This window comes from Mesoplodon mirus (assembly GCF_964341445.2).
Source record: "Mesoplodon mirus genome assembly, chromosome: 2".
NCBI classification, from domain to species: Eukaryota; Metazoa; Chordata; class Mammalia; order Artiodactyla; family Ziphiidae; genus Mesoplodon; species Mesoplodon mirus.
In genome coordinates this window covers 78,800,672-78,827,204 of record NC_138977.1, presented here as the reverse complement: position 1 = coordinate 78,827,204, position 26,533 = coordinate 78,800,672, and the positions used below count along the sequence as shown (strand labels likewise).

General features: G+C 35.6%; 2 protein-coding genes across 2 annotated transcripts in view; one reads left to right on the top strand and one right to left on the bottom strand.

The window, feature by feature from the left end:
• The window catches only part of DTHD1 (death domain containing 1), a gene marked incomplete at both ends in the record, with an annotated part of 77,510 nt that extends 51,280 nt beyond the window's left edge, over positions 1–26,230 (bottom strand). The window contains 6 exon segments of the mRNA XM_082611607.1: positions 15,265–15,509; positions 16,584–16,763; positions 19,384–19,714; positions 23,398–23,737; positions 23,740–24,006; positions 25,960–26,230. Of these exon segments, the coding sequence (XP_082467733.1) occupies positions 15,265–15,509; positions 16,584–16,763; positions 19,384–19,714; positions 23,398–23,737; positions 23,740–24,006; positions 25,960–26,230 (1,634 nt within the window).
• LOC309798875 (zinc finger protein 740-like) lies at positions 6,763–7,949 on the top strand. Its single transcript, XM_082611608.1, has one exon. The coding sequence runs from the start codon at positions 7,172–7,174 to the stop codon at positions 7,748–7,750; it is 579 nt and encodes a 192-aa protein (XP_082467734.1). The 5' UTR covers positions 6,763–7,171; the 3' UTR covers positions 7,751–7,949.
• Positions 26,231–26,533: the final 303 nt, after the last annotated feature.

Below are 26,533 nucleotides of genomic sequence, written 5' to 3'. Positions count from 1 at the left end.
ATGATATTAAGGCCAAATTTAAACTATTTTTTTTCCAGTTGAGATATAATTGACATGTAACTTTGTGCAAGTTTAATATGTACAATGTGATGATTTGATCCTTGTATATATTGAAAATTATTACCACAGGTTAGTTAGCATATCTATCACCTAAAATTTAGACTTTAATATGATAATAGATACAACTCATATTGAAATTAAATAATTTAGTGGCATCCTTATTTATCCCAGCTGTTCTTAACAGCACTGCAACTAAACACTTTTTTTAAAATACATATTATTAGCAAACTTTGACAACTAGTATCACCAGGCAGTGAATAGCCCTTGATTATACTCCACAAAAGATGACATTTTGATGTACTAATAGTTCTGTAAAACATAATCAACCTTTATTAAATCAACTTGTTTATTCAAGAATAACTGACTTTGCTCTTTCTTGAGTTCAAGGCTCTTTCAATGTCCAAAATTCCAAGCATTAAGGGAATTATGATTGGCCCATTTGGGGTCAAATATTCAAATATAATGAACAGGGACATTGAAGAATATGGAAGCTCCTTTAGATCCACTAGGATAGAACATATAATTTCCAGAATTTCTGGTATAATTACCCAGAAATAAAATAGCAGTATAGACAAACCAGCAAGTGTCTTCCCCAGGCTGCCTTTTTCAAGTCTAAGAGTGTCCTGATGCATCATTCCCAGGTACAGGCCATAGTGCCACACAATTAAGATTTTTCCCTGAGATAAAAAAGATTGTTCCAAGGTACCTCAATATTTTGTCTCTGCAAGTAGAAGTAGACATTACAGGGAATTTTTCAAGGATAGTTTCTTTTCTTGTTTTTTAGACTATATATTATTAAAATTTTTATTGGAGTATAGTTGCTTTATAATGTTATGTTAGTTTCTACTGTACAGCAAAGTGAATCAGCTGTATGTATACATATATCCCCTCTTTTTTGGATTTCCTTCCCATTTAGGTCACCACAGAGCATTCAGTAGAGTTCCCTGTGCTATAGAGTAGGCTCTCATTAGTTATCTATTTTATACATGGTATCAGTAGTGTATACATGTCAATCCAAATCTCCCGATTCATCCTACACCCCCTTCCCCCTTGGTATCCATACATTTGTGCTCTACGTCTGTGTCTCTATTTCTGCTTTGTAAATAGGATCTCTGTACCTTCCTCTCAATTTTGCTGTGAACCTAAAACTGCACTAAAAATATAGTCTAAACAACTAATCCATCTCACTGATGACATATGATGTGGACCATCTTTTCAAATGCTTATCTGCCAACTGTACATTTTCTTTGGTGAGGTATCTGTTAAGGTTTTTGGCCTATTTTTGAATCAGGTCTTTGTTTTTTTATTGTCAAGTCTTAGGAGTTCTTTGTAAATTTTAGATAAGAGTCCTTTACCAGATGTGTCTTTTGCAAATATTTTCTCCCAGTTTGTGGCTCACCTTCTCATTCTCTTGACATTGTCTTTCCCGGAGCAGAAGTTTCTAATTTTATGAAGTCCAGCATATCAATTATTTCTTTCATGGACTACACCTTTGATGTTGTATCTAAAAAGTCATTGCCATACCCAAGATCATTTAGATTTTCACCTGTGTTATCTTCTAGGAGTTTTATAGTTTTCTGTTTTACATTTATGTCTATATTCTACTTTGAGTTAACTTTTGTGAAGGGTATAAGATTTGTGTATAGATTCTTTTTTTTTTTTTTTTTTTTTTTTTGCATGTGGATGTTCACTTGTTCCACTGTCTTTGCTCCATTGTATTGCCTTTTCTCCTTTGTCAAAGATCAGTTGACTATATTATGTGGATCTATTTATGGACTATTTATTCTGTTCCATTGATCTATGTGTCTATTCTTTTGTCATCAATACCACACTGTCTTGATTACCATAGTTTTATAGTAAGTCTTGAAGTCACGTAGTGTCGGTCCTCCACTGTTGGTCTTCTCCTTCAATATTCTGTTGGCTATTCTGAGTAATAGTTTCTTTTTGATTTGGAAATTAAATTAAATCTTCCTCACTTGGCTTTCCAATCCACAGGTAATATTATACATTCTTAAGTATAAAAGTATATAATAAATTAAAAATATTTCTAGTATACTACCTCCAAATTTAATAAATGTGAAAAATCATATTTGCTCAGTAAGCACTTACCTCAAAATTTTGCTGAAATCATTTCATTCTATTAAATGAGATTAACCTGTGTCGACAACATTGTACTGGCTGATCAGTACAGAGAAAAATATGGCATGTGTGGTTTTACTTTTTATAAAATTACCATTTCTTAATGTAAAACATGGTGATTATAGTTGATAACACTGTTATATAGTTGAAATTTGCTAAGAGAAGAGAGCAGAGTTTAAATGTTCTCACCAAAAATTTTTTTAAAAGATTAATATGTGAGGTGATGAATGTGTAAATTAGCTAGATGGGAGGAATCTTCACAGTGTATCCATATATAAAATCTCCATGATGTATGCTTTAAATATTTTACAATTTTCTTTGTTAATTATACCTCAGTAAAACTAAAAAGTAAATAAATAAAATGATTTTTTAGGTGGAATCTTTTAAATATTATAAATTAAATATACAAGACACAAGATTATAAATAACAAATTGACACTAAGTAATCTAATTTCTCTATCTCCCTAAGGCTAAACAACTAAATCCTGATAAATATGCTTTCTAATGTGTTTATTTTTTGGCTTGCAATAAGCAGGAGGAATCTTAAGGGAATGTCCCAAATTCCCCTCCAAAACATCTGTGAAGCCAGGGTCAAATATCAGGGGGCAAACAGCCAGGAATTATGGGATTACTATGAGGACAAATTCCCTTCCAATAACTTAGATACAGGAGAATAAAACTGTAAGTGATAATCAAGTGAGCAAAACAAGGAGCTGTGATCCTTGAGATCTTCACCATAAAAGGTGAACTTGAGAACTTGACCAAGACTCTCAAAGAGGTTGAAGTAGTCCCAGGTAAGTAGCACCTGGTTCTCAGCATAGACAGAAATAAATGCCATCTGGAGGAAAGCAGCTCCATTTACACCTGTAGAAATCTCATATATACATAATCAAAAACAAAAGTCCCCAAACATATAAAGAGATAAATACCATGAATGACAGCCAGCAGAAGTAACAGGCAACACCCTCAAAAACTGCAGGTATCAGAATTAGTAGTTACAGAATGAAAAAACAACTATATATGAAAAGTTTAATAAGATAAAGGACAGTATCATAAAAATAAGCAGTCAGCAAGAGACTATTGAGAATGATGAGGGAAATCTGAATATGAGCTAAATAGAACCTTAAGATATACAAAAATAATTGCTGAAAACAAAAAGTCGATGATAGATTAAAAGTATATTTTAAAGTATATAATATTTGTGGCAATTGAACTGAAATGTGAAAAAATTACACGGAATATAGCATACAGAGACAGGAAGATGGAAAATGTAAAAGAGAAGAAAAGAAACATGGAATTTAGAAAGATATGGCCTAATATACATCTCACTGGAAATCCAGAAGAATGGAGTACATAAAATGGAGGTGAGGCAATATTTGATTAGAAAACATATAAGAATTTTTCAGAAATGTGAAAATGCTGTATGATAGCATTTATATGTGGAATCTAAAAAATACAACAAACTAGTGAATAAAACAAAAAAGAAGCAGACTAACAGATATAGAGAAGAAACCAGTGGGGAGAGGGAAGGAGGGAGGGACAAAGTAGGCATAGGGGAAAAAAGGGTTATTATGGGATTATATGAAATCATGTGTGTGAAACTTTTTAAAATTGTAAAGCACTATAGAATTTTAAAAAATCTTTCATTTAAATAAGTAAATAAAGTCCTTCAAAAACACAAATCAATAAGTAGTTACAAGAAGGTCTAAAAGCAATAAAATTTATTTTTTAAATCTAAAAAAAAGATGTAAATCCACTTATTCAGAAAGCATAATGTATTGTATTCAGAAAAAGTGTTTAAAATTTACATCTAGATACATCATAGAAAAATTCAGAAATCCAAGTACAAAGAAAAGATATTAAAAGCAGCCAGCAAGATAAAGCAGATCACCCAAAATGTTATGAAAATAAAATTCACTGAGATCTTCACGGCATCGATAATTAAGTCCATGAACAATGGCATAATATCCCCAAAGAAATTAGGAAAAAATCAATATAAATCAAGGATCTTAAGCCAGATCGGTAGCTGGTGTCCAGAGATACTAACCATACCTCTCAATATTCATGTCACTGTGTAGCACTTTCCCACAATGAACTAGAGACAGTTCTGAGACGGGCTTCAATCAATAGAATATTTCAGAAATGGTGATCTGATAACTCCGGGCTTAAAAATTAAGAAAGCCTGGCAGTGTCTACTTTTGTACTTTTGAAAACCCTGATCTTCCATGTCAGTAGTCCAGCTATTCTTCTGGAAAGAGCCCATGACAGAAAGAGGCCATAAAGAGAAGTCAGGTGGAAAGAAACAGACCTTGAGACTACCTGGAGAGAGAATGAGGCCCAGCCATTTCAGCATACCAGCAGAGTCCAGGCTTCCAGCTACCACTGCCAGGGCTCCAGACATGTGAATAAACCCATCTTGGACTTCCCAGCCTCAGCACCATCTTACTGCAATGCATAACAGACCCTAAGCAAGATAAACCAAAGAACAGTCCAACTGAGACCCCAAACAACCCACAGAATCAGGAGAACTAGTAAAATGGCTGTTGTTTGGAATAGTTTTATATGAAGAAATAGATAACTGAAACACACAGCAAAATTCTATTTCAAGAAAAACAATATACAAACAAACGCTTATGGATTGGAATAATTAATATTCCATACTACCCAAGGTGATCTATAGATTCAATACAATCCCTATCAAAATCCCAATGGTACTCTTTATAGAAATAGAAAAAAATTTTCTAAAATTCATATAGAACCAAAAAAGACCCTGAGTAAGAAATATTGAGTAAGAACAAAGCTGGGGGCATCACATGTCCTGATTTCAAAATATATCACAAAGCTACAGTAACAACAGTATGGTACTGGCATAAAAACAAACATAAAGACCAATGGAACAGAGTAGAGAGCCTAGAAATAAATCCACACATCTATAGCCAACTGATCTTCTACAAGAATACCAAGAACACACAATGGGGAAAGGCTACCCTATTCAATAAATGGTTTGGGGAAAACTGGATATTCATATGCAGAATGAAATTGGACTTATCTCACACCACATGCAAAAATTAACTCAAAATGGATTAAATACATAAACATTCTGACTGGAAGGAAAAACAAAACGTCATTGTTTAAAGTCGATGCAAGAGAGTTTACATAGAAAACTTGAAGGAATTCTCGAAAACAAATATTAGAAATAATGAGAAGGTTTAGAAAGGCGGCTGGCTTCAATACCACTGTAGAAAAATCTAATGCATTCATATATAAATATTTATATGAGAAAACAAAAATTTTGCATATCATTTATAATAGCAGTTTAAACTATAAGGTATCTAGGAATAAGCCTAGCAAAGCATGTGTAGTACATATGTGGGACTTTGATAACACTTCATTGAAAGACATTATAAAACTACACAAATTGAAGCATATATTATAGGTAACAGATTTAAAGACTTAATATGCTAAAGATGTCATTTTTCTCCAAATTGACCCATACGTCAGAGGAAATTACTAGCAATATCCCAACAGAGTTCGTTCTTGTGGACCTTAACAAACTGATTCTTTTTTTTTTTTTTTTTTTTGCGGTACGCAGACCTCTCACTGCTGTGGCCTCTCCCGTTGTGGAGCACAGGCTCCGGACGCGCAGGCTCAGCGACCATGGCTCACGGGCCCAGCCGCTCCGCGGCATGTGGGATCTTCCCGGACCAGGGCACGAACCCGTGTGCCCTGCATTGGCAGGCGGACTCTCAACCACTGCGCCACCAGGGAAGCCCAAACTGATTCTTTTTTATATGAATGGGAAAGTTTCAATAAAAAGAGTTTGAATAAAAAGAATATGATATGGCTTACCTATCAGATATCGACTTTTTAATTATAAAGCCTTAATAACTATGACGGTGTTAGATTGGCTCAGAACTATGTAAAAAGACTGACCAATGGGACAACTCAGAAGAAGAAAACTTGTTATGTGACAGAGGAGGCTTTGCAGGTTGTTAGGAAAAGAAAGAATCATTCAATTAATCATGCTGGTAAAATGTTATCCACATGCAAAAAAGAGAATTCCTACCTCACACTGTATGTAAAAGTCAATATCAGATGGATTGAAGACTTCCTTGAAATTCAAACTTTAAAATTATAAGATAATAAAGAGGACCATTTTTATAATTTAGGAGATATAAGTATTTTAGGACTGGGCAAAAAGCACTGATCATAAAAGTAAAACATGATAAATCTGTCACATAAATATAAAAATACAGGCCACAAACTGGCAAAGGATTAACATTGAGACCATAAACAATCCTACAAATCAATGTAAAAAGTTCAAAACTGAGCAAAGAAATTAAGATACTTCACATATAAGAAAACACAATGTCTAACAAAAGCCATTATGAAAGATGTCACATCCACTCGCCAGCTGCACTCCCTCGGTGAGCCCTCAGCCTCACCCCCTTTCTGTCGGCCCCCGCCCGTCCAGGGTCGCGAGCCCGGAAGTGGATAATGCTGTTCAGGGGGGAGAGGACGAGGGGGGAAGGGGAAGTGCTTCCCGGGAAACGGGTCCCTCGGTTCCGGCGGGGGCAGTGGTGGCCACGGGGTTGGCACGGCGTGCTGCGGCCTGGAGGAGGGGCCGCGCGGCGGGGGAGACAGCAGGAGGCCGCGCCTGGCAGGTTTCTGAAACAGATCGTGAACTTCATCTAGAGAATTCAGCTGGATAACCAAGACTGGAAGACTCTTTTTCTTCAGACAGTAGGCAGGAGCCAGGCAGAGACCAGGGATTCTTGGAACATCTATCTTCCTTTTGGAGGACACTAAGTTCTGTTTGAAGACAAAGACAGTTCAGTATGGCAGCAGGACTGAAGGGACACGAAGGAGTTGTTACAGTGATTTGGTGACAGTTCTTCAAACAACAGTGTCTTAAGGAGAGGTGGATCGAGAAACTCCTAAACTTTTGGGTTGCATTAAGTGAGAAATCAGCATGGCTCAGGCAAGTCTCCTGGCTTGTGAAGGCCTAGCAGGTGTGAGTTTGGTTCCCACTGCAGCCAGCAAGAAGATGATGCTGAGCCAGATTGCCAGCAAGCAGGCCAAGAATGGAGAGCGGGCAGGTAGCCCTGATATGCTGAGGTGCTTGAGTCAGAGCCACCGAAAAGACAACGATAAGTCCCGGAGCCGCAAAGACGATGACAGCTTGGCTGAGGCCTCTCATTCAAAAAAGACTGTTAAAAAGGTGGTGGTAGTGGAACAAAATGGTTCTTTTCAAGTAAAGATTCCCAAAAATTTTGTTTGTGAACACTGCTTTGGAGCCTTTAGGAGCAGTTACCACAAGAGGCACATCCTTATTCATACTGGTGAGAAGCCATTTGAGTGTGACATATGTGATATGCGCTTCATCCAGAAGTACCACCTGGAGCGTCACAAGCATGTACACAGTGGGGAAAAGCCTTACCAGTGTGAACGGTGTCATCAGTGTTTTTCTCGGACAGATCGATTACTCAAACACAAACGGATGTGCCAAGGGTGCCAGTCCAAGACTTCCGACGGGCAGTTTTCTCTATAGGCGCAAGGGGCCCCGGGTGGTGGGAGTGATCAGAAGATTCTACTGAAGAGCGCACCCCTCTGGTCTGATGGTCCCACCACCACCCCGTCTGTACCTGTCCCCCTCCTGGAGGAGTGGACCCAGGAGACCAGAAGAGTGCATCGGGGACAGCGGGCCCCAGAGCTTCAGCTCTGTAAATAATCTGAGACTATGAGTATCTCGGGGGAAGTTCCTTCAGCATTCCTGGGTAGGGAAGCTAGTCCCTGGACCCTTGTCTGAGGTCATAGGTGGGGACTAAAGGTACAGGACCAAGACTGAAGTGTGGCTCCCACAACCTTGGACTTCAGCTGGCAGCTGAAGTGGAAAAGATCGGGGAGAGGGATTTGTTTGTTCTGTTCTTGTTTTTGTTTATCCAAAAACAATTTCAGCAGGTGCACTGTGGAAACAGGTAATATGGAGGTATAGAGTCCTGGTCAAAGTAGGGACTGTGGCTGGTCCAGCCCTCCCCCAAAATTGAGTTTGTAGTTGCAGTTGATCCTCAATGTTCCACAGCCCTGTACCTCATCTCCTGTTTGAAGGAGAATAGGATCAGGGATGGCAGCTGAGCTTACTTTGGTCTCCTTATACACTGTAGGGACAAAAGGAAGAACAGTGACAGGAGCAGACAAGGGCTGGATCCAAGAAGAGTGGACAGGTACCTCTCATTTCCTTCGGGGAAGAGCAAGAGTTGTGGCCATGACTGTTGTAATGGCCCATGCCACACTGGTACCTAATGGGGTCAGCTCAAGTGCCTTCTGGAGGAAACTTGGGTGAGAGTGGCCCGTGAAGCCCCTTTCCTTTCTCTCTTTGGGCAGTTGGTCTTGGAGATAGTTTTTGGCTACCTCGCTGATATTGACTCCTAAGCCAGACCGATGTTGAGCAGGAAGTCATGGATGTCAAAGTGGGTTCTCTCTCCTTGTGACCTCTTAGGAGCAACCCAAGACTAGCCCCAAGTTGGGTAACAGCTGTTGAAGAAACGAAAGGAATTTGGTGTCCCCTGACATGACTGTTGAGCAGTGTGAGCTCTTCTCCCTGCCCAAGTCCTATCACTGTATTCAGGTAGAGGAGATAGGGGTCTGGCCTTCAGTCCCAAAGAACAAGGTCTTGGCTTCCTTCTTGATGGCTGTCCCTACCCAACCAAGAATTGCGGTGGGTGGGGATGCTGCGGAGAAAAAACTGAGGAGGAAACCTAATGTAGGTTTTACACTTAACTGTACTCTTTGCTCCTCTCTGCTCCGACCCCACACCCTGTCCAGCCCAAAAAAGCGATCGGGGGTTGTGTGGGGGTGTGTGTGTGTGGTATGTGAGTGAGTGTTTTTGTATGCTTGGAGATGGCATATTATTGAGCCAAACCCTTCTCTAGCCCTCAGCTCAGGGGAGGATGAGCATAAAACAGCCTCTCCTGACCACCTCCCCCACCCCAACAAATCTGAAGGGTGCTTGAGGTCCCAAGAGAAGCTGAAGAACTCAACTTAGGGGACTGGAGGGCTTTGTTTTGGAGGGTTTTTTAAAGATTGATTCAACAGCCTGGTGGTTAGGATGTTTCTAACCCAAACCAGGGCTTGTGAATATGAATTTTCTAAAGTGAAATAAAAACCCTCTTCCTGCTAAGGAAAGGATCCTTATAGGAGGTTCTGGGTTTGGTTGACTCCCCCCCAAAAAAAGAAAGATGTCACCTTCATTGTAATCACAGCATTGCATATTAAAACCACATGAGATCCATTTTACACCTATTAAAATTTCCAAATTACAAAATCTGACAATATGCAAGGCTAGAAAATATAAAAAGCAATAGTGGGAGCATGAAATTTAGTTCTACCAGTTCGTAAAACTTGTAAAATTGTACATGTGCATACCCTATGACTGAACATGACTTCTAGGTAGATACTCTAAAGAAGTGCTTACACAAATACACTTTGAGTGAAGAATAATCATAATAGTACTATTCGTTTTAGCAAAAAAATTGAAACTACCCAAATGTCCATCAGTAAGAACACTGATAAATAAAATACAAAGTTATTCAATAGAATATTATATAGAAGTGAAAATGAAGTCTACACAATTATAATTGGAAAAGCAAGACTATAAGACTATGCACAGTAGGGTACCACTTTTACAAACGGTAAGCACAAAGAAAACCAAACAAGGTATTGTATAGTGATGAATAAAAATATATTGATAAAACTAAAAAATAAAAGCAAAGGAATGATTCATAATTTCCTAGTAGTGGTTAACTTTGGTGAGGATGAAGAGCAATTAGGGTAGCGAGGTAAGGGATGGGATGGGGAGAGATAAGTAAGGAGATGTAATTGTATTGATAATATCTAATTTCTTAAGTTATGTGGTAGCTTTACCAGTTTCTCCATTTTATTATTTTTTGTGATATGATGCATATATTGTACAAATATTCTTGTGTATGACTCACATATTACATTTTAATAAGATGATCTTAAAACCAAAGCATTATATAGAAATGGCATTTTTCATGCAAAAAATTTCCCATCTAACTCTCTAAAATATTTCTTGCATAATATGGAATAAGTTTCTATTTAAGAAATTAATTTCTCCTTTCATTACTGTCAAAAAATCTTTTCTGGATCATAATTAACTAACTCTCATCTTTTCCCCAGAAATCATTCACATATGAAGGAATGAACTGCAACAAAGACCTTTTATTCTTTATATTCAAACTATGTTTTGGCCTCAAATCGTTTTTGTCTTTTTAATCTTCTGAGGTATGGATCGCTTCATTGTGTTTCTATTTCCACAGAAAGTGTTCAACTGGCTTTCACCCTTTGATGAAAGAATGTTAAATAAATAGTTCACATAGGTTCTCATTTAATTGTTTTATGATACACTGGATGGGGAAAATGCACCGCCCATGTCTAGCTCTAGTAGCAACAGAGCATATTATAACTTATCAATTTAGTATTGCCAGAAAGTATAGAAAATTAAAGACACAATTTACTTTTCCACAAATTTACTCATTAATTTATTTAATTCACCTAATTCAACATAGCACCGACTATGTTATAATTATGCTGAGGGATGATAAATGGAAAAGGGAATTTAATAACACTATGGTGTGATTTAGGACATACAAAAGAATAGGGCTGGCACAAAGAGAGGAGTGTTCAATCACTCCTGGAGATCAGAGACTGTCTTGACAGATAAGGAAAGAGCTGAGCTTCAGCTTATAGAATAAATGAGAGTTCTTCAGCTAAACATGGTAGAAAAAGCGAAGAGATCATGTACTAAGGCAAAGAAGTGGAGAAGAAAAAAGAAATTGACACTGGCTAGTTGAATTGATGACAAATGGCAATCTTAGAATGCTGGATGAAATGTCACACACACACACACACACACACACACACACAAGTTGGAGGAACTCAAAAGCTGGAAAGAAAATCCCCTAGATCTGGGGGAAAAAATCTCCAAAAGCTAGAATCCTCTTTCCTTCCTTGGGAACATGAGGGACTGATTCTGTGAATCCTCCCACCCTCATCAGCCTGCTCCCCCCAACCAACCATGCACACACACCAGATGTGTGCAGTCTAGAGTCTAACCTGTACTCAGGCACATTAGATACAGCCTCCAGCTGTCAGCTGGAACTAACTCAGTCAAAAAACTGGAATCCCTAAAGGGCAACACTGGCTATGAAATGAGAAACAACAAAATCAACCAAAATCCCTTTGAACACTAGCTCAAGAAAGCAACAAAGAAGCACACAGAAGCTGCTCTGGGTGGAAGGGATGGGGAGAAGAAAAGCTGATCTGATCAAAAATTATAATCAATAATCAGAAATGAATTTCTAAGGCTAAGAGTCATAGAATGGAATTAGTATGATAGTTTACTAGATTAAGCATGATAATAGATAACATAGTTAATATCATGCTCATAGGTGATAGAATAATCTGAATGAAACTTTTTAAAAAAGTGTTTACAATGATTAAAGGAATAAAAGAAGAAATAGGAAGCATAATGAAACAAAAGAGCACCTTGGGAAAAGTTTTCTTAAGACCTTTAAAATATAGCAATAGCCTTCTAGAAATGAGAATTTTAATTAATAAAATGAACAGCTTAAACAATTGACAGTAAAATTGGTAATATATATAATAAATCTAAGGAAACCTCTGCAAATACGGCATATAAAGTATTAAAAAATATTTAACATTAAGGTGGACGACAGAATAAATTATGTTTAGCCCATTTATATTTATTTAATATAACTGATGATTTTATTTATATGATATTTTCTCTTTAATGTCACCATGCTGTTTTCTTGTTTTCTTTCTGTTGTCACTTTGCCATATGAATTTTTACTTTTTCTTTTGCTTTTATATTACTTATATTCAATACCAGATATTTGAAAATAAGAATTACTCTCCTATTCTTGATTTCTTAAATTTTATTTTATCCTTAGCTCATTAATTTTATCTATTTATTTATTTTGCTAAGAATAAGTGAGTAGTACATTTTGTGAGCCCTTATATTAAAAAACACAAAAAAAACTTGTTTGTTAGGTGAAAACCCTAATTCCACAACATCTTCCCTTCAAATCTTTGAAGGCTTTAGTCCATTTTTCCTTGATAGCTCATGCTGCAAAGAATGAGCCTAGGTCTAGACTAATTTTATTCCTTCTTAATCTGTTTGTGCTGAATGGATGCTTTTAGAATTATGTTTTATTTAAATGTACATTTCAATTTGCCATGTTTTATCTAAGTATAGGTTTCTTTTTTGTAAATTTTGAAATCAACACTTTCTAACTCAAGGTTTTAATCAACATCAGAAAATCACATTTTCATGCCTTTGATTGTTGCTTCTTGTATGATTGTTTTGGTCTCTTTCAATGGTACTTATAATTATTAGGTTACATCACTTCTGATGAGTCCTTATCATACCTTGGTGACTTTTCATCTGAGCTTTTTATCTTTGTATCTCATCCTGTTGTTCTTCATTCTTTTCCTGGTCTATCCTGATGGCTTTCTGTTTCTTAGAAATTTTGCTTATTGAATACTACTTAAACTTACAAAATAGATTTCTATAAAATCTTCCAGGTAACTGTAATTCTCATTATTCAAATTACTGTGAAATATCAGGATGATATTCTTTCCTTATTTCTATAGTTTGTTTTTTGTTATTTTTGTTCTTCTTTTGAAGTCTTGGTACTGATTGGTATTGTTTTTTTTTTTTTCCTTAAGACATCATGGAGGACTTGGGTTTTTTCTTATCCTTGAAAATATTTTTCTGCCCACTTTCAATTTGGTCACTGTTTGAATCTCTTTCTTAGATCTAGAGGGCAGATCCATGTGCATAATTTCTAAACCAGTTTTCAGTGTCTAGTCATTTTTACTGAGTATAATTTCTCTGGATGAAGGTGTAACCTACTCCTATCTGTGCTGATTGGATTTACAATGCTTTGAGTTGACTAAGTGTATGAAAATGTGCCACACTCCGCATGCATATCTTTTAGAGATCTTATCGCCTCTACCATTATCCCTATACTTTTGGCAATTTCATTTTTGACAATGCAATACGCTGCCTCTAATTTCTTTCCACATTCTGCCCTGTTGTTTCTGAGGGATATGGAAATAAAGCAAAGGAGAGGCAAAGAAACACTGATCTAGTCACTTCCACAAATGATATCTGTGTATTACAGGGATACATTTTTATTCTCATTGGTATATATAGACTATGGGATCAACAATCAGGGACAGGCAAATTGGTTTTCTATTATCTTTCTGTCAAATAGAGCTGCTTTGTTTTATGATGCAAAGTACATGTCAGGCACAAATTATTTTTATTAATCCTTTGCAATCTACTCTATAGACAGTAGAAATACTAGATTCTAGCAATAGGTTACCAGTCAGAATCAATTTTTAGAGTAAAGCTCTCATCTTTAATATATATATATATGTATATATACATATAAAATGTATATGTATATGAAGTACATATTTCTATATATTTTAGGGGCTTTTGAAAGAGAATGTCTTAATCTGTTAGACTAATACATTTAAATAGGGAGCTCCAGGATATTTCTTCTTTTAAATCTTACCTTACCATGATATACAGGAACATGGATTAACTCAGTGCCAATTGGGAGAGATATATATATCCCAAGTAGCGAAAGCAGGTACAAATGGATCGTGTTTATATTTCTATGTTCTCTCTCACTTACCTAATACTAGGGAAAGTTTAATTTCATCTCCTAGCCACAACACAATGTTCTTCTATTGTCAGCTTCCTAAATTAGAAACAGTGATAAAGAGCAAATAATCCACTTCTCTATTTCTAGTCTTGCAGCCTCAAACTAAATAGATGATGGCTACATAGAGCCATGATTAGGAATAGAGATATGTTGAGTCCAGACCAAGCTTGCACACTTCTCACGTACAGTCCTTCCTTGGTATACAGATGCAAGAGGTTGATTCTAGGACCCCCAGAGGTACCAAAATCTGTGGATGATCAAGTCTCTTATGTAAACTGGCGTAGTCTTTGCATATAACCTACACACATCTTCCCATATACTTTAATCATCTCAAGATTACTTACAATACTTAATACAATGTAAATGGTATGTAAATAGTTGCCAGTGCATGGCAAATTCAAGTTTTGCTTTCAGGAACTTGCTAGAATTTTTAAAAAATATCAACCCACAGTAGGTTGAATCCTCAGATGTGGAACCTGGGGATAACTGTACAAGTTCTTAATCTCATTGAGTTTCAGACTTCTCACTGATAAAATGAAGGTAGGGTGGTGGGGAGATTGGATGAGATAATGTACATAAGGAACCTGGCAAACAGTAACTTTTTAATAATAGTTTTTATTTCTTTCTGAACTTGTTTCTCCCTCTGATGTTTTTTCAAAGAAAAAAATTTCCCTTCAGAACCAAAGAATAGAAAGGTCCCCTTCTTTTTTTTTTCCTTATTAGGAAAAAAAAAGTAAGTATTAAATGAAAGGACAGAAAATAAGATCAGGGTTACTATTATTCAGTGTATCCTATTTGTTGTTAGCATTTCATTTCTGATTTCATTTCTGGCTGGTAACTCAATATGTATATTAGTCTTATTTGTGGGGATTTTTTTGAATTATAAAAATTAGGAAAGAAAGGAAACTGCCTATATGGCAAATATAGACTCAAATTTAATTTATTTTTAAAAAGATCAGGTTAATCTTTTCCCACATCAACGGAATGCTCTTAAACATAGAAATTACAATCATCATATCACATCTTTGTATTTAACCATATCATAAATTTTTTGAAAACAAGGATTAATTTTATCTCTTTTGTGTCAATCTTTTCACATAGCATACTTGTGAACCCGTTACAGCTAAAATAATTACCCTTCTGGATCCACAATATTTTATTTCCATATTAAAAATATTTCATCATATTTCAATACTGATATTTAAATACATCTGATTACACTTTTAATCATTTAAGTTTCTTTGTTTACCATCAAGTCAACTAGAGACATTAGGGTCTAACTCACCAGTTGAGGTATAAAGGTATGATTCTGTTTGTTGTGACACTAGCTGTTCTTTTATGATCTATCTCAGACCCAAGATTTTTTTTATCAGGGTGTGGAGAACAAGGTAGGAATACAGTGATTGGCTTCTGGAAAAGATGTGTTGATGGGTGCTGAACATGAATCAGAGGGCTTGTGGATAGTACTGAGTAGGAAGTATCTTGCTGAGTTTTTAAATATGCCACCAGAGATGGGTCAATTGGTTGGACCTATACAAAGAAAAAATAGATATATATTCCTATATTTTAATAACAGAAGATACAAAGTATCAGCACATTTCTAAGTCAATTTCCTGAGAATTTAATAGAGCATAGTTTTATACATTTTTCTCTACATTGTTGGTTGGAATCTACACTATATTAATTTTTAAAAGATCACAGGATTTGGTCTTCTTTTTACAAAGTCTTTCTGAAATCTAGGTTCCTTGCTCTATGTTATAAATAACTGAGAAACACTCTTAATTGTAGGCAAAAAAAATGACCTAGAAAACAAAATAGACATTTTATATAATTTCTAATTAGAACTATTGTTAGATCAAGTGATCTTCAGAAACTAGAAAAACAAGACTATATTTATTTGTTTCCTCTCACATAAGAATGACTGATAAAAATAGCTAGCATGATTCCAAAATTTCAAAGTTTATGGGAAATATTCATGAATAAATTGTATATAATATGATTTCTTCCTAACTTTTCTTCTTTGCTTACCACTTATGGTAACAACTGGGAGAAATTAGGAGAGCATGAGGGAGAGTTAGGCTAGAAGGAAATATTGAGGAAATATGTCTTCTAAAATGTACATTGATATGTCATTGTACACCTTGTAAATAATGTTTGTATGTATTAAATTCTTATCCCAGAAAAGTACTGTTTAATAATTAAATATAACCAAATATTTACAATCATAAGTATTTTCATTGATTAGCCTCTCTTTTAACCATCCTCTCAGGTGGAAATCTTGAATCATATGAAAGTCCCAATGTCTGGCATTAATTCCATCATAGATACTCAACATTTGTTTTTGTCAACAAATATCATAAATAAAACAACACAAAAAATTAGCTAGAAAAAGCTTTAAAATAAGGCAGGGATTTATTTTGGAATGAGATTTAATATGCTCCAAATCATCACTATATCAATGATGACACTGTAAGTTAGGTCATTAAAAGTATAAGAATTCATTTACTGTTATATTAAATATTTGTATCTTCTCCAACCTTTTCAGATGATGTTTGATGACCCACAAAATCTAGGAGAAGAAACTCACCAGTTTTTAATATTTACCTTTAGTTGTACGAGTACTGATGAGCTGAAAACTCCTGGAGGGTAATTTAAGGATATTTGAGAATCTATGCTTGGCTTAAGAGTAAGGCCTTTCTTTGTTACTGTAAAGGACTCTTTCTTTAAACAAGACACAACAGAAAAGATACCCAACTTATAAACTTTCACTTCAGCACAGGTGACCTGTGTGGATTTAAGGACATTAAGACAATGACATTAAAGGACATTAATAGTGCATTGCTCTGGAAGTACATGCTGTACATATTCTCTGGCTGTGGGAAAAAACAACAACAACAACAACTATATGCTGTCCTTGTAATCTCCCACAATTGAGAATTACTTCATTAACCCCAAATGGATGGTCCTTTCATGAGATGAAGTAGAAGTAGAAGTAGATACTAGGAGTTTCTCAAATTTGAACTACACGATAGAAAATAAATAAATAAATGTATTTTAAAATTTAAATTATTCCCCCCAAAAGGTAAACAGATAATGGGCAATCAAATTTAGTGTTTTCACAAATATTAATTATATCTGGAATCCTATCCTCCTTTACCAGAATGGACTTGGACTTTAAATATTGGCCTTTATCCAGAAGATTTAACAATGTTTTAGGAATTCCAAGGACTGAAAAATTTCATCATTTGGGTAGTTTACACAAATCCTACAGCACCTGTACTATCAGCAAATTCTTCCTGCTGACAATTCACTATCTCTTGATAAAGTCATTTTCTCTATTTCTCTCTTCCATGCAGGGGGAGCAGATGATTGCAAAGAGACACATTTGTGTTTCTTTTTTATATAGTGACATTTAAATTTGGAATGCATATATGCAGGGACATATTCAAGCTTTTTTATCACAAAAAAAGGAATTGAGTACATAAGTGAAAACAAAATTATCTACTCATATAATCACCAAAGCTTAAAACGAAGAGGAAGACTTAGAAGTAATCTGGTCTATTCATGCTTCCCTAAACACCAGCTGGGCTCCACCCAGGCATGAGAGGATAATCATGCAGACACACACAAAAACATTTCAGGGGCAGTAACAATGGAAAATAATCTATCATTTGAAAACTGACTAAGGAAGAGATTTCACAATATCATGTCATGAATCCATTGTTGGGAAAATTCAGGGCATGATGGATGTTCTTAATTGGCTGGAGAGAAAATGGTGAGAGGTAAGAAAGAAAGGTTTTCTGGGAACTCATTATGGTTGCCATGCAGTTAGAGTACATTTGGTAGGTTCTGGGGAAATGGAAGGGTTTTTAAGCAGGGGAGTGTCAAGAGCAGAACTCTGATGATGGTTTATCTGACTCCAGAATTAGAATTCTTAAATGTTGTATGAACCACGTAAAAATTTGGAAGGAACCTAGAGTTTAAATTTTCTTGAGCTAAATATAGGGATAACAACCATTAGAAAACTATAAAAGAAAAGTATATGCTTTTATTTTTTTCAGTAGACAATGGCTCTCTTATTTTTTTCTTTTGCATTTTCTATTTACTAATCATCTTGCCTACCCATTTGGTGAAAAGCATATGTGCTATGAACTGTTTTTGTTTTTATTATGATAGTCACACAGACGGGTCAATATTAAAAAGCCACACATAAGGGCAATGATAACTAGACTATTATACTTATAGACTTCCTAGACTAAATATAAAATGTTTTAGTTGCATGAATTGGCATAAATAATTAGAACAGGCTTAGTTTTCATATTCAACTGTATAACTTTGTTTGGAACTCAGAAAAGACCCAAATCAGAAGAGATAAATTAAAAATAATTGTTTACATGTGTGGCATTTTCTTTACATTTATTCCCTGCCCTCTTCCTCAAATAATGATAGCTTATATAAAGATGAAAAGACAAATATTTTAATTTTTTAAAAATAAGTTCAGTGATCCACAGAAGAACCTTAAACTTTAACTCCCATCAACTCTATGCTAAGTTTAATAATTATGTATATATTCTTTCTTCAAAACATATGAATTTGTCACCATGGATGGCTTGAGAGTAATTATAAGAAAGTTTACCATGAAAATGATAATTTATTAACTACTAACATGTGTTTATAGACTTCCTTTTATCTTAAGTGTATTTTCTCATTTAATCCTTATTACTCTGTCCGTTAGACACTATTATTGTATTCATTCTTTAGATGAAAAAAATTAAGTCATATCAAGGTTACATAATTTACTCAAGTTCACATAGCAGGAAAGTGTAGGAACCAAACTTCAGACCCAGCCAATCTTCTGTGACAACCCACATCCTAACTACCACATATACTCTTTTCCACGTACAGACTAATAACTAGACTTAATAACTATCTCAAGGCATACACATATACACACACACACACGAATTGTTTAATTTTTACATATTTTCCCAACCCATGAATGATAAAAATAAAGCTAATGTCATCTGGGGATTCTAGAATTCTTAAATTTAGACAGAGGTCCATCCCATTAGAAATGTTAGTCTAAATCTAGTCTAAGGTGTGAAGCTAATTAAACCATGATGTTGGCTTTGCTTCCCAGGCAAAAACTATTAACACTTGCTGGGTCTTAGACTCAAGTTCTTCACTCCCAAATTTGACCAATAAGCTCTGCTCTTTTATCTTTATGGATAGCAAAACAAAACAAAACAAAACAAAACAAAAACACATGAATTCACCAGCATAAATCTTAACAACCCTTCCATTTTATACCAATGGAGTAATTGTATCTGTACTATGATCTGGTAGTCTGAGTAATAGTTAGAAGTCAAACAGCAAATGTATGTGTAGTCAAGGATTTACCAACCTTGTAACTTCCTCTCATTCCTTCCAGTGAATTTGGAGTCAGGTAACTTGATTGAAGGTCTACATCAGACACTTTCACCATGATGTCTCTGTAATTTCCCCTGTAATGTGCAGTAAATGGAATGGCAATGCATAGGGGAAATGGAATTCTCTTTTCCATATCTGAGCACTCTACAGTGATAACATTGCTGACCAATTCTTCATTATCACTCACTATTAAGGAACTCATGTCATTAATTATCCAGCATTCTAGATGTTGTAGAACATAGGATGGTGCTGTAATATAACAAGACACTTGAGTGACAGTATCATCACTCAGCACATCAGGATACCTGCAGGGGAAAAAAGGACATCATTTTTTCAAATATTTGATTTATAGACTGTATAGTGAAATGCCTAAGAGCACAAGCTCTAGAGACACGTTGTCATGGTATGAATCCCTGCTCTCCCACTTAGTAACTCTGTGACCTTGGGCAAGATACTTAACCTCTCTATGCCTCAGTTTCCTCAACTGTAAAATAATGATAAAATAATGCCTATCTCATCGGAAGACTGAGAATTAAATGAACTATTATACAGTAAGTAATTAAAAAGCTGTGCCTGGCACATAGAAAGTACTATATATATTAAGCTATTGTTACTATTGTTATTACTATTATTATTTAAGCAGACAATTCATTCCCATTTTGTTCACTTCAAATATAAATCTGAAGATTGCTGAAGCTTCTTGATAAACCAAGTACTAGTGCCTGAATAGTCTTCTAAATTTTGAGGAAAAGTATAGATATGGTACTGGAATTGTTTATTACATATTTAAGAAAAATAGAGAAAGGTACAAAAGTACTGTGAATGTATGTTTAATCAAAGTAAATAGAAACTGAATATTTACAGTTCTCAAAGAATCAATACAAAAACTGATTTTGACAATTGGTTTTACTCTTGCTTTTTGTACCATCACTTTTGCCTAAGATTTTAGAGTCTTATAAATTTGAATTCAATTTTGAGATCAGTCACTTACTATTTGTTTGACCTTTAACATCAACTATTATTATTAAAATAGCTAATATTTTAGATCTTTCTATGTACCAGGTTTTAGGCTATACATTATTTCTTTCAAATCCTCACACCATGGGTATGAGGTACTACTCACCCACGGGCAGGTACTACTGCCATTACTATTTTACAGATAAAGAAACTGAAGTTTAGAAATTTTAACTTGCTGAGGATCACACAGGTGGTAAGTTGTAGAATCAATAAATGAGTCCATCTATCTTTAACACAAAAGCCCAAACTTTCTAATATAATATCATACTTCCTCAAATCATTCCAAAACACTGGTTACTTTATCCATTACAAACTGAAACGAATACCAGATCCACAATAATGTGAGGGTTGAATGAGATAAAATATTTCAACTTCTTATAATTGTGGGTTAACATAAAAGAGTGTTCAATAAATGTTAGCTCTCTATATTACAACTACCAGCTTGCATTTCCTCTCTTCTCACTATTTCTCACTTCATACCAGTGAAATGATTGAAATATAAACAATGTCAAAGAGAAATAAGAGGATCTTTATAAAATGCAGCATTAATATCAAGTTCTAGAATAATCAGCTTTCAACTATTTTTCAATTAGTAAATTGAATGTTATAGTGCCCCTTAACACAGAAATCTAGAAAATATGTTGAAATTTCAGAGAGGGTTATTTATTTATATTTACAATTCTGAACCCATAAAGTTAGAAGGAATAGAAAATTATCCAGCACTTGGATCTGTTTGAGTCTTCTCTGATCATGGTGATAATGGTATTTCAGAAAATTAGATACATTGTTTAATATAGGATACAATGTTCCAGTCTTTTTTTAAATCATCATAGCATTACTTTATTCATAAATTAATTTGTTTTTAATATCATAAAATAGACAGGGTTCAAATTTCCCATTGTTGTTTTTAGTTTCTTTTATCTGGATCCAAATAAAAGCCACAAATTGCAGTCAGTAGAACGGGTGTTTGCGTCTTTTGCATTATATATGTTTCCCCTCAATTTCTTCTGTCCTTCCTTCCTCCCTCCCTCTCTCCCTCCCTTCCTTCCTGCCTTTTGGTCTTACTATCACTCTCTTGGTCTCTTGCTCTCAGGCTGGGGGAATACTACAGATCCAGTCTTGTATAATTTCAAAAACGACTCTCTTTTGTGCCCTGGAAACCCAATTCAATACACTCTTCTTGCAAAAGACTGACAGACGAAGTAGGGCAAGGGGCCCTGTAAATGCTTCAATTTCCCCTAGACCTAATCAAATAGATCTAGTCCAGCCACTAAAATAATCACATTGGTTTATTCTAGTGTCGTTTCCCTTTGTGTACACTAAGACAACTACCCTGGAAGAGATAGGCTTTTTTCAAAACACTCTCCAGGGAGGAATCACAACAGATTGTGAGCTAGATTTGTTTATGACTCTCATCTTTCTTGTGGCATGATGGCTTCCTAGCCTGAGGAACTGCAATGAGTAGTCATCTTCTGAAACATGCAAGCCAAACAAAATTGGTTTTCATGCCACAAAGAGGAAATCACTAACTAGGAAACACCTAAAGGAGGTGTTAGAGGGAGTGGTTCAGCAATGACTCATTAGTTGATGCTTTGAGTCATTTCTGAATGTAAGGATATGAAGTGTTAATATTTTTCTCAAGTGAAATGGGCAACCGCATATTGACTATTTTCATAGTTGTCTTGCAGGAGCAGTAAGCCTTTCACACCAAGGGGGTCTTTCATGGGTTAAATATTACTCCTATGACACCTATAGAATTCATTAGATTTTCAGACATGCAGGGAACCTTTCAGCTAAACCAGCTCAACCTCTTCATTTTATAGATGAGACAACTAAGGTCAAAGTGAGCAAAATGACGTGCCTGAGATCATAGACTCATTCATTGTATTGTCCTGGAAATGGTATTGTATTCTGAAAGAACAGACACGGGATAAGTGAAGTTTGGTGGTGTGTGGGAGTGGAGAAAGTGAGGGTTGTTGGGGGTGAAATAAATCAACATACTAATATTTAGCTGAGAGTGAACATCTGCCAAGCAACAAGGTGCTAGGCCCTTTAGGTGATTTTCTCATTTGACCTTACCAAATAATCCCAGCAATAATTTCTATAAATAAGAAAATGGGGCTAAGAAATGGAACAAGTTGCCCAGGGTCACAGAACTAGTAAGTAATAAAACAGGAGATAAATTTAAGTCTTTCTGTCTCCCAAACCAATGATTTTTTTTTTATTCCCCATTACCTTCTAAGGGTCTTAATTTTACTGTGAAAATATGGCTTGTGAATATTTTAATTTATTTGGACAATTATGGATTATTATCCCCTTGTATAGGGGAGATAATTCACAAAATAGATCAGACAGTTTCAACATATTTTTTCGAAGTCATGGGCTCTTTGAGAATCTGGTGAAAGCTCTGGACCATCTCCAAGGAGATAAAGTAGGTGTGAAAATATACATTCAATTTTAAGAACCTCCTGAAGCTTATCCATGAGCCCTCCCAGAGTTCTACAGACACGGGTTAAGAATTTATGATGATTTATAAATAAGATAAATGTGAGAATTCATTTGAGGATATAAATAAAATAAATCTGAGGCTTGGAAATTCTCTTCTAATATTTGAACTCTGCAGTCTCCTAGTTTTTTCTTATGATAATCTAAAGAGTAGTGATTTAGGAATGTGTCCATGTTCTTGACAATTGTTCATTTTAAATACTTTCTTATACAGTCAATTCTTTCTTCCTTTAAAGAAACCTTTAATATTTTTCCTGAAACTATAAGAAACAAACAATATTAGTAATAGCAGCCATAAACATTTTTATGGGAGTAATTTAAACTGAATTATTGATTTGTAATATCCTTTGGAGATCTGAAATGTAGATATAAAATTTTATTCATGTATAAATATTGTTTTATATACAAGTAGAAACACACATATAAGCAGGAATATACAAGCACCTCTCACATTGCATTTACTTAGTCCTTTTCCATGATGTTATGCTTTTGCTTTAGACTCTCTGAATCACTGGGAAGAGGACTATTCCCATATTTACTGGAGATATCACATGTTATTGAGGATGTGGTAATCTCTTCACTTTGGCTTTCTGAGGTCTCTTGAATTTCTCTTTCTCTTGTCTGGATTATGTCATGCATCTCTCCCCTGTTGCCATTTATGTTCTCAACAGTCATGTGTTCTATTTGTTTATCATCTTCATTTTCTGCATTATCTGGGAACATTTTGTTCTGTGACTCTTCTTGCCCTGTTACATCTCCCTTCAATGATGTATTATTTTCTTTTCCCACTAGTTCTGAACTCCTATTTTTTTTTTTAACTGGACCTGGTTTGTGTAATGACTTTCCTCTCCATTTGTGGAAGAAACAGTAGCTGTTTCTATGACACTTTGTTCCCCTCTTGCAGCAATGTCTGTTGCTTTGATATCTTGAATGGCGGACATTGTCTGCAGTGGAGTACATTCATCATGCATGCTGCATAAATTACACATCTTCTTTTCTTCTTTCTTTAGAAATGTAGCAGTGCTCCCCAAATATTCACTTCTTTTCATGAGGCAATCTATGAATGCAATGATTTCTACACACATATACACACAGAGACACATTAAAAAGAGTAAATACAAAACTAAACCAAATTATGTTTCTCCACTGACATGTAATGAAATATAGAGAAATCACCCTAGAAATCTACAAAGACCCTTACTAGGCTTTTAAGCCTACCTCCCTTCTGAAGAAGTCATTTGCACAACTTTAATTCTTTTAACACATCTAGAAGTTGGGAATAAATTGCTTTTTAACATAGTAGAAAAGACTAAATCTAATCCCTCTTGCTTGTGAAAATGCTTTGAATATTTTCAGAAAGATATCATGACCCCCCTCCATAAGATGCCATTCAACTGAAGTCAATATCTCCCTCAGTCATTCCTCATTTGGTATGATTCTGAGAATTGTTTTTCTTCTTTGGATGTACTATGCAGTTTATCAATGATCCACATATAATTATTCACCTAAAGTTTAGCAGAGCTCTCCAGATGAGACTTGGGTAGAAGGCATACCATAGCTACATTATTTCTGCTGATGCAGATGCTGTATTTTATTGGGTATTTTATTTGTTTGTATTTTATTTGTTTGCTATTATGATTGGATTAGGTTTATACTACTTCTCCTGCTGGACTTGTGATGACTGGAAAGTTTCAAATGAGTCTTTCAAAAATAGCTCTAATTATATCAATTCTCTGATTAGAACCTGGCTACTCAAGGACTAATAAACCAAGTGAAGCCTCTTTGCTCTGGTGTAAACCCTTACCATGATCTGATCTGATATAATCTCTCACTCCATCCCCATTTCTTATTATTTTCCTATTTGTTCATTCCTCCTCTCCTCACAGCTGGGGTCACCTGATGGCTTCTTACAGGCTTAGCAACTCTGCAATCTTTAGAATTCAATTCTGAACTCAAGAATATGTAACTTAAGGCCCTATAGCTCAGTGTTTTCAAAATCAACAGTAAATCATCCTTTAACTAGTCTAGCCTTATCATTGGGCTCCAGTTCTGACAAGTTGTTTTTTTTTTGTCTTGTATCTGAGACCCTGTCTTTATTTTTGAACTCCTATTCCGGTAGCTGAGTCATCATCATTTTCCATGAATGATCATTTGTGTTGCCTAGGACCACATTCAGTTCTCTCCAGAGATTCCATTCCTGGCTATGAGATCCAGCTGATGGTCTCTAGGTCATGCTGCCTTTGGACAGGTTTCCCTCATGTCCACAATCTGCCCTCTAGACTGAATTTCTTAACGTTATCTGGATTCCTGATTGATGATACCTACGTGCTTGCCTTGACACTACATTATTTAGAGTTAGATTTGATGATGCCACCTATCTCCTTATCTAGAGTAACTTGTTGTTGTCTGACATCATAGACATCAGATACCATGTTCTTCCTGCCATGCTGTATTTCGCATCCATAACTGGCCCTATTCCCAAGAACCTGCACCCCACTTCGTGTGTGTGTGGGTCTAATTTCATATCTCATTCCATCCCATTCTTCCCAGTGTTTTTTCAATTAACAGGTTCAAGTTCAAATAAGTCTAAAAATAGAGTATCATACTCCAATATGAAAAAACTGCTTGTCCTGCCTCACACTAATCCTATATTTTCCTACTTCTAAGTGTTGGGTCCTACTAATAACATCTCTGCTGGAATGCTCTTTAAGGCGCCCAGTTTCTGGCTGCATAAATTCATTCCTTAAGCTTCAGATTAGATACTGCATTTGTGCTAGTGAAATTCCCCACTCTCAAAATGGAACCTCACCTATTTCTGAAGACTTAACGCATTTCATTTTTATGTCTCTAATGGAATTAGCCTCAACGTCCCTTGCATTATTGTGCAATTGCCTTAACTGATTTCCCATGTTAAATTGTTAGTCCCTTGTGGACAGAGACTCTATTCTGGTTTTTGTATGCTCCTTAGCGCTCTCACAGTGGCTACTCAATCAATATTTCTTAGAGAAAGAATAAAGGAAATACTTGCCTTGTCTCCAGGTACAATGATTCTCTTTGTCAAGCAGTACATACAGCTGCTGGCAGGTGGAGCGCAGAGTCCCTGCAGTGTGTTCCAAGAGTTGGTGAAGGGCCTCACTGAGTTCTTGACCCAGAAAGACCACTGTGGCTATCCAAGTGGCCCCGCCAGCCCCTTCACAATGGTCTTCACCCAGGAGCGCCTGCTTTAGCATCAGGTTTTGTCTCCAAATCTGCTTCAGTATTTGGCCTAGTTTACCTGAGCCTATGTCTTCTGTATCCATTTTATGCTCCACAGGTGGGATGTTTCCTAACAGCAAAGCCTAAATGTTTAGCAAATTCAAGCTTGGCTGTGGTTTTTTTCTTCTAAAATCTAGGAGATGATCCAAGTCAGCTAGCCAAGTGCTTTCCTGCAACATAATAGTTTATTCAGCTTCTTGTTGACCAGTGAAGTTACTAGGTGACCAGAGGAGGGACATTCCTTCACTGTGGGTACTATGTACAGAATAGATTAACCACAGGGATGGAGTTAGCTCACACAATCCCACTTTACATGTAAGTTTTACACTTTCGATATACTATGGAAG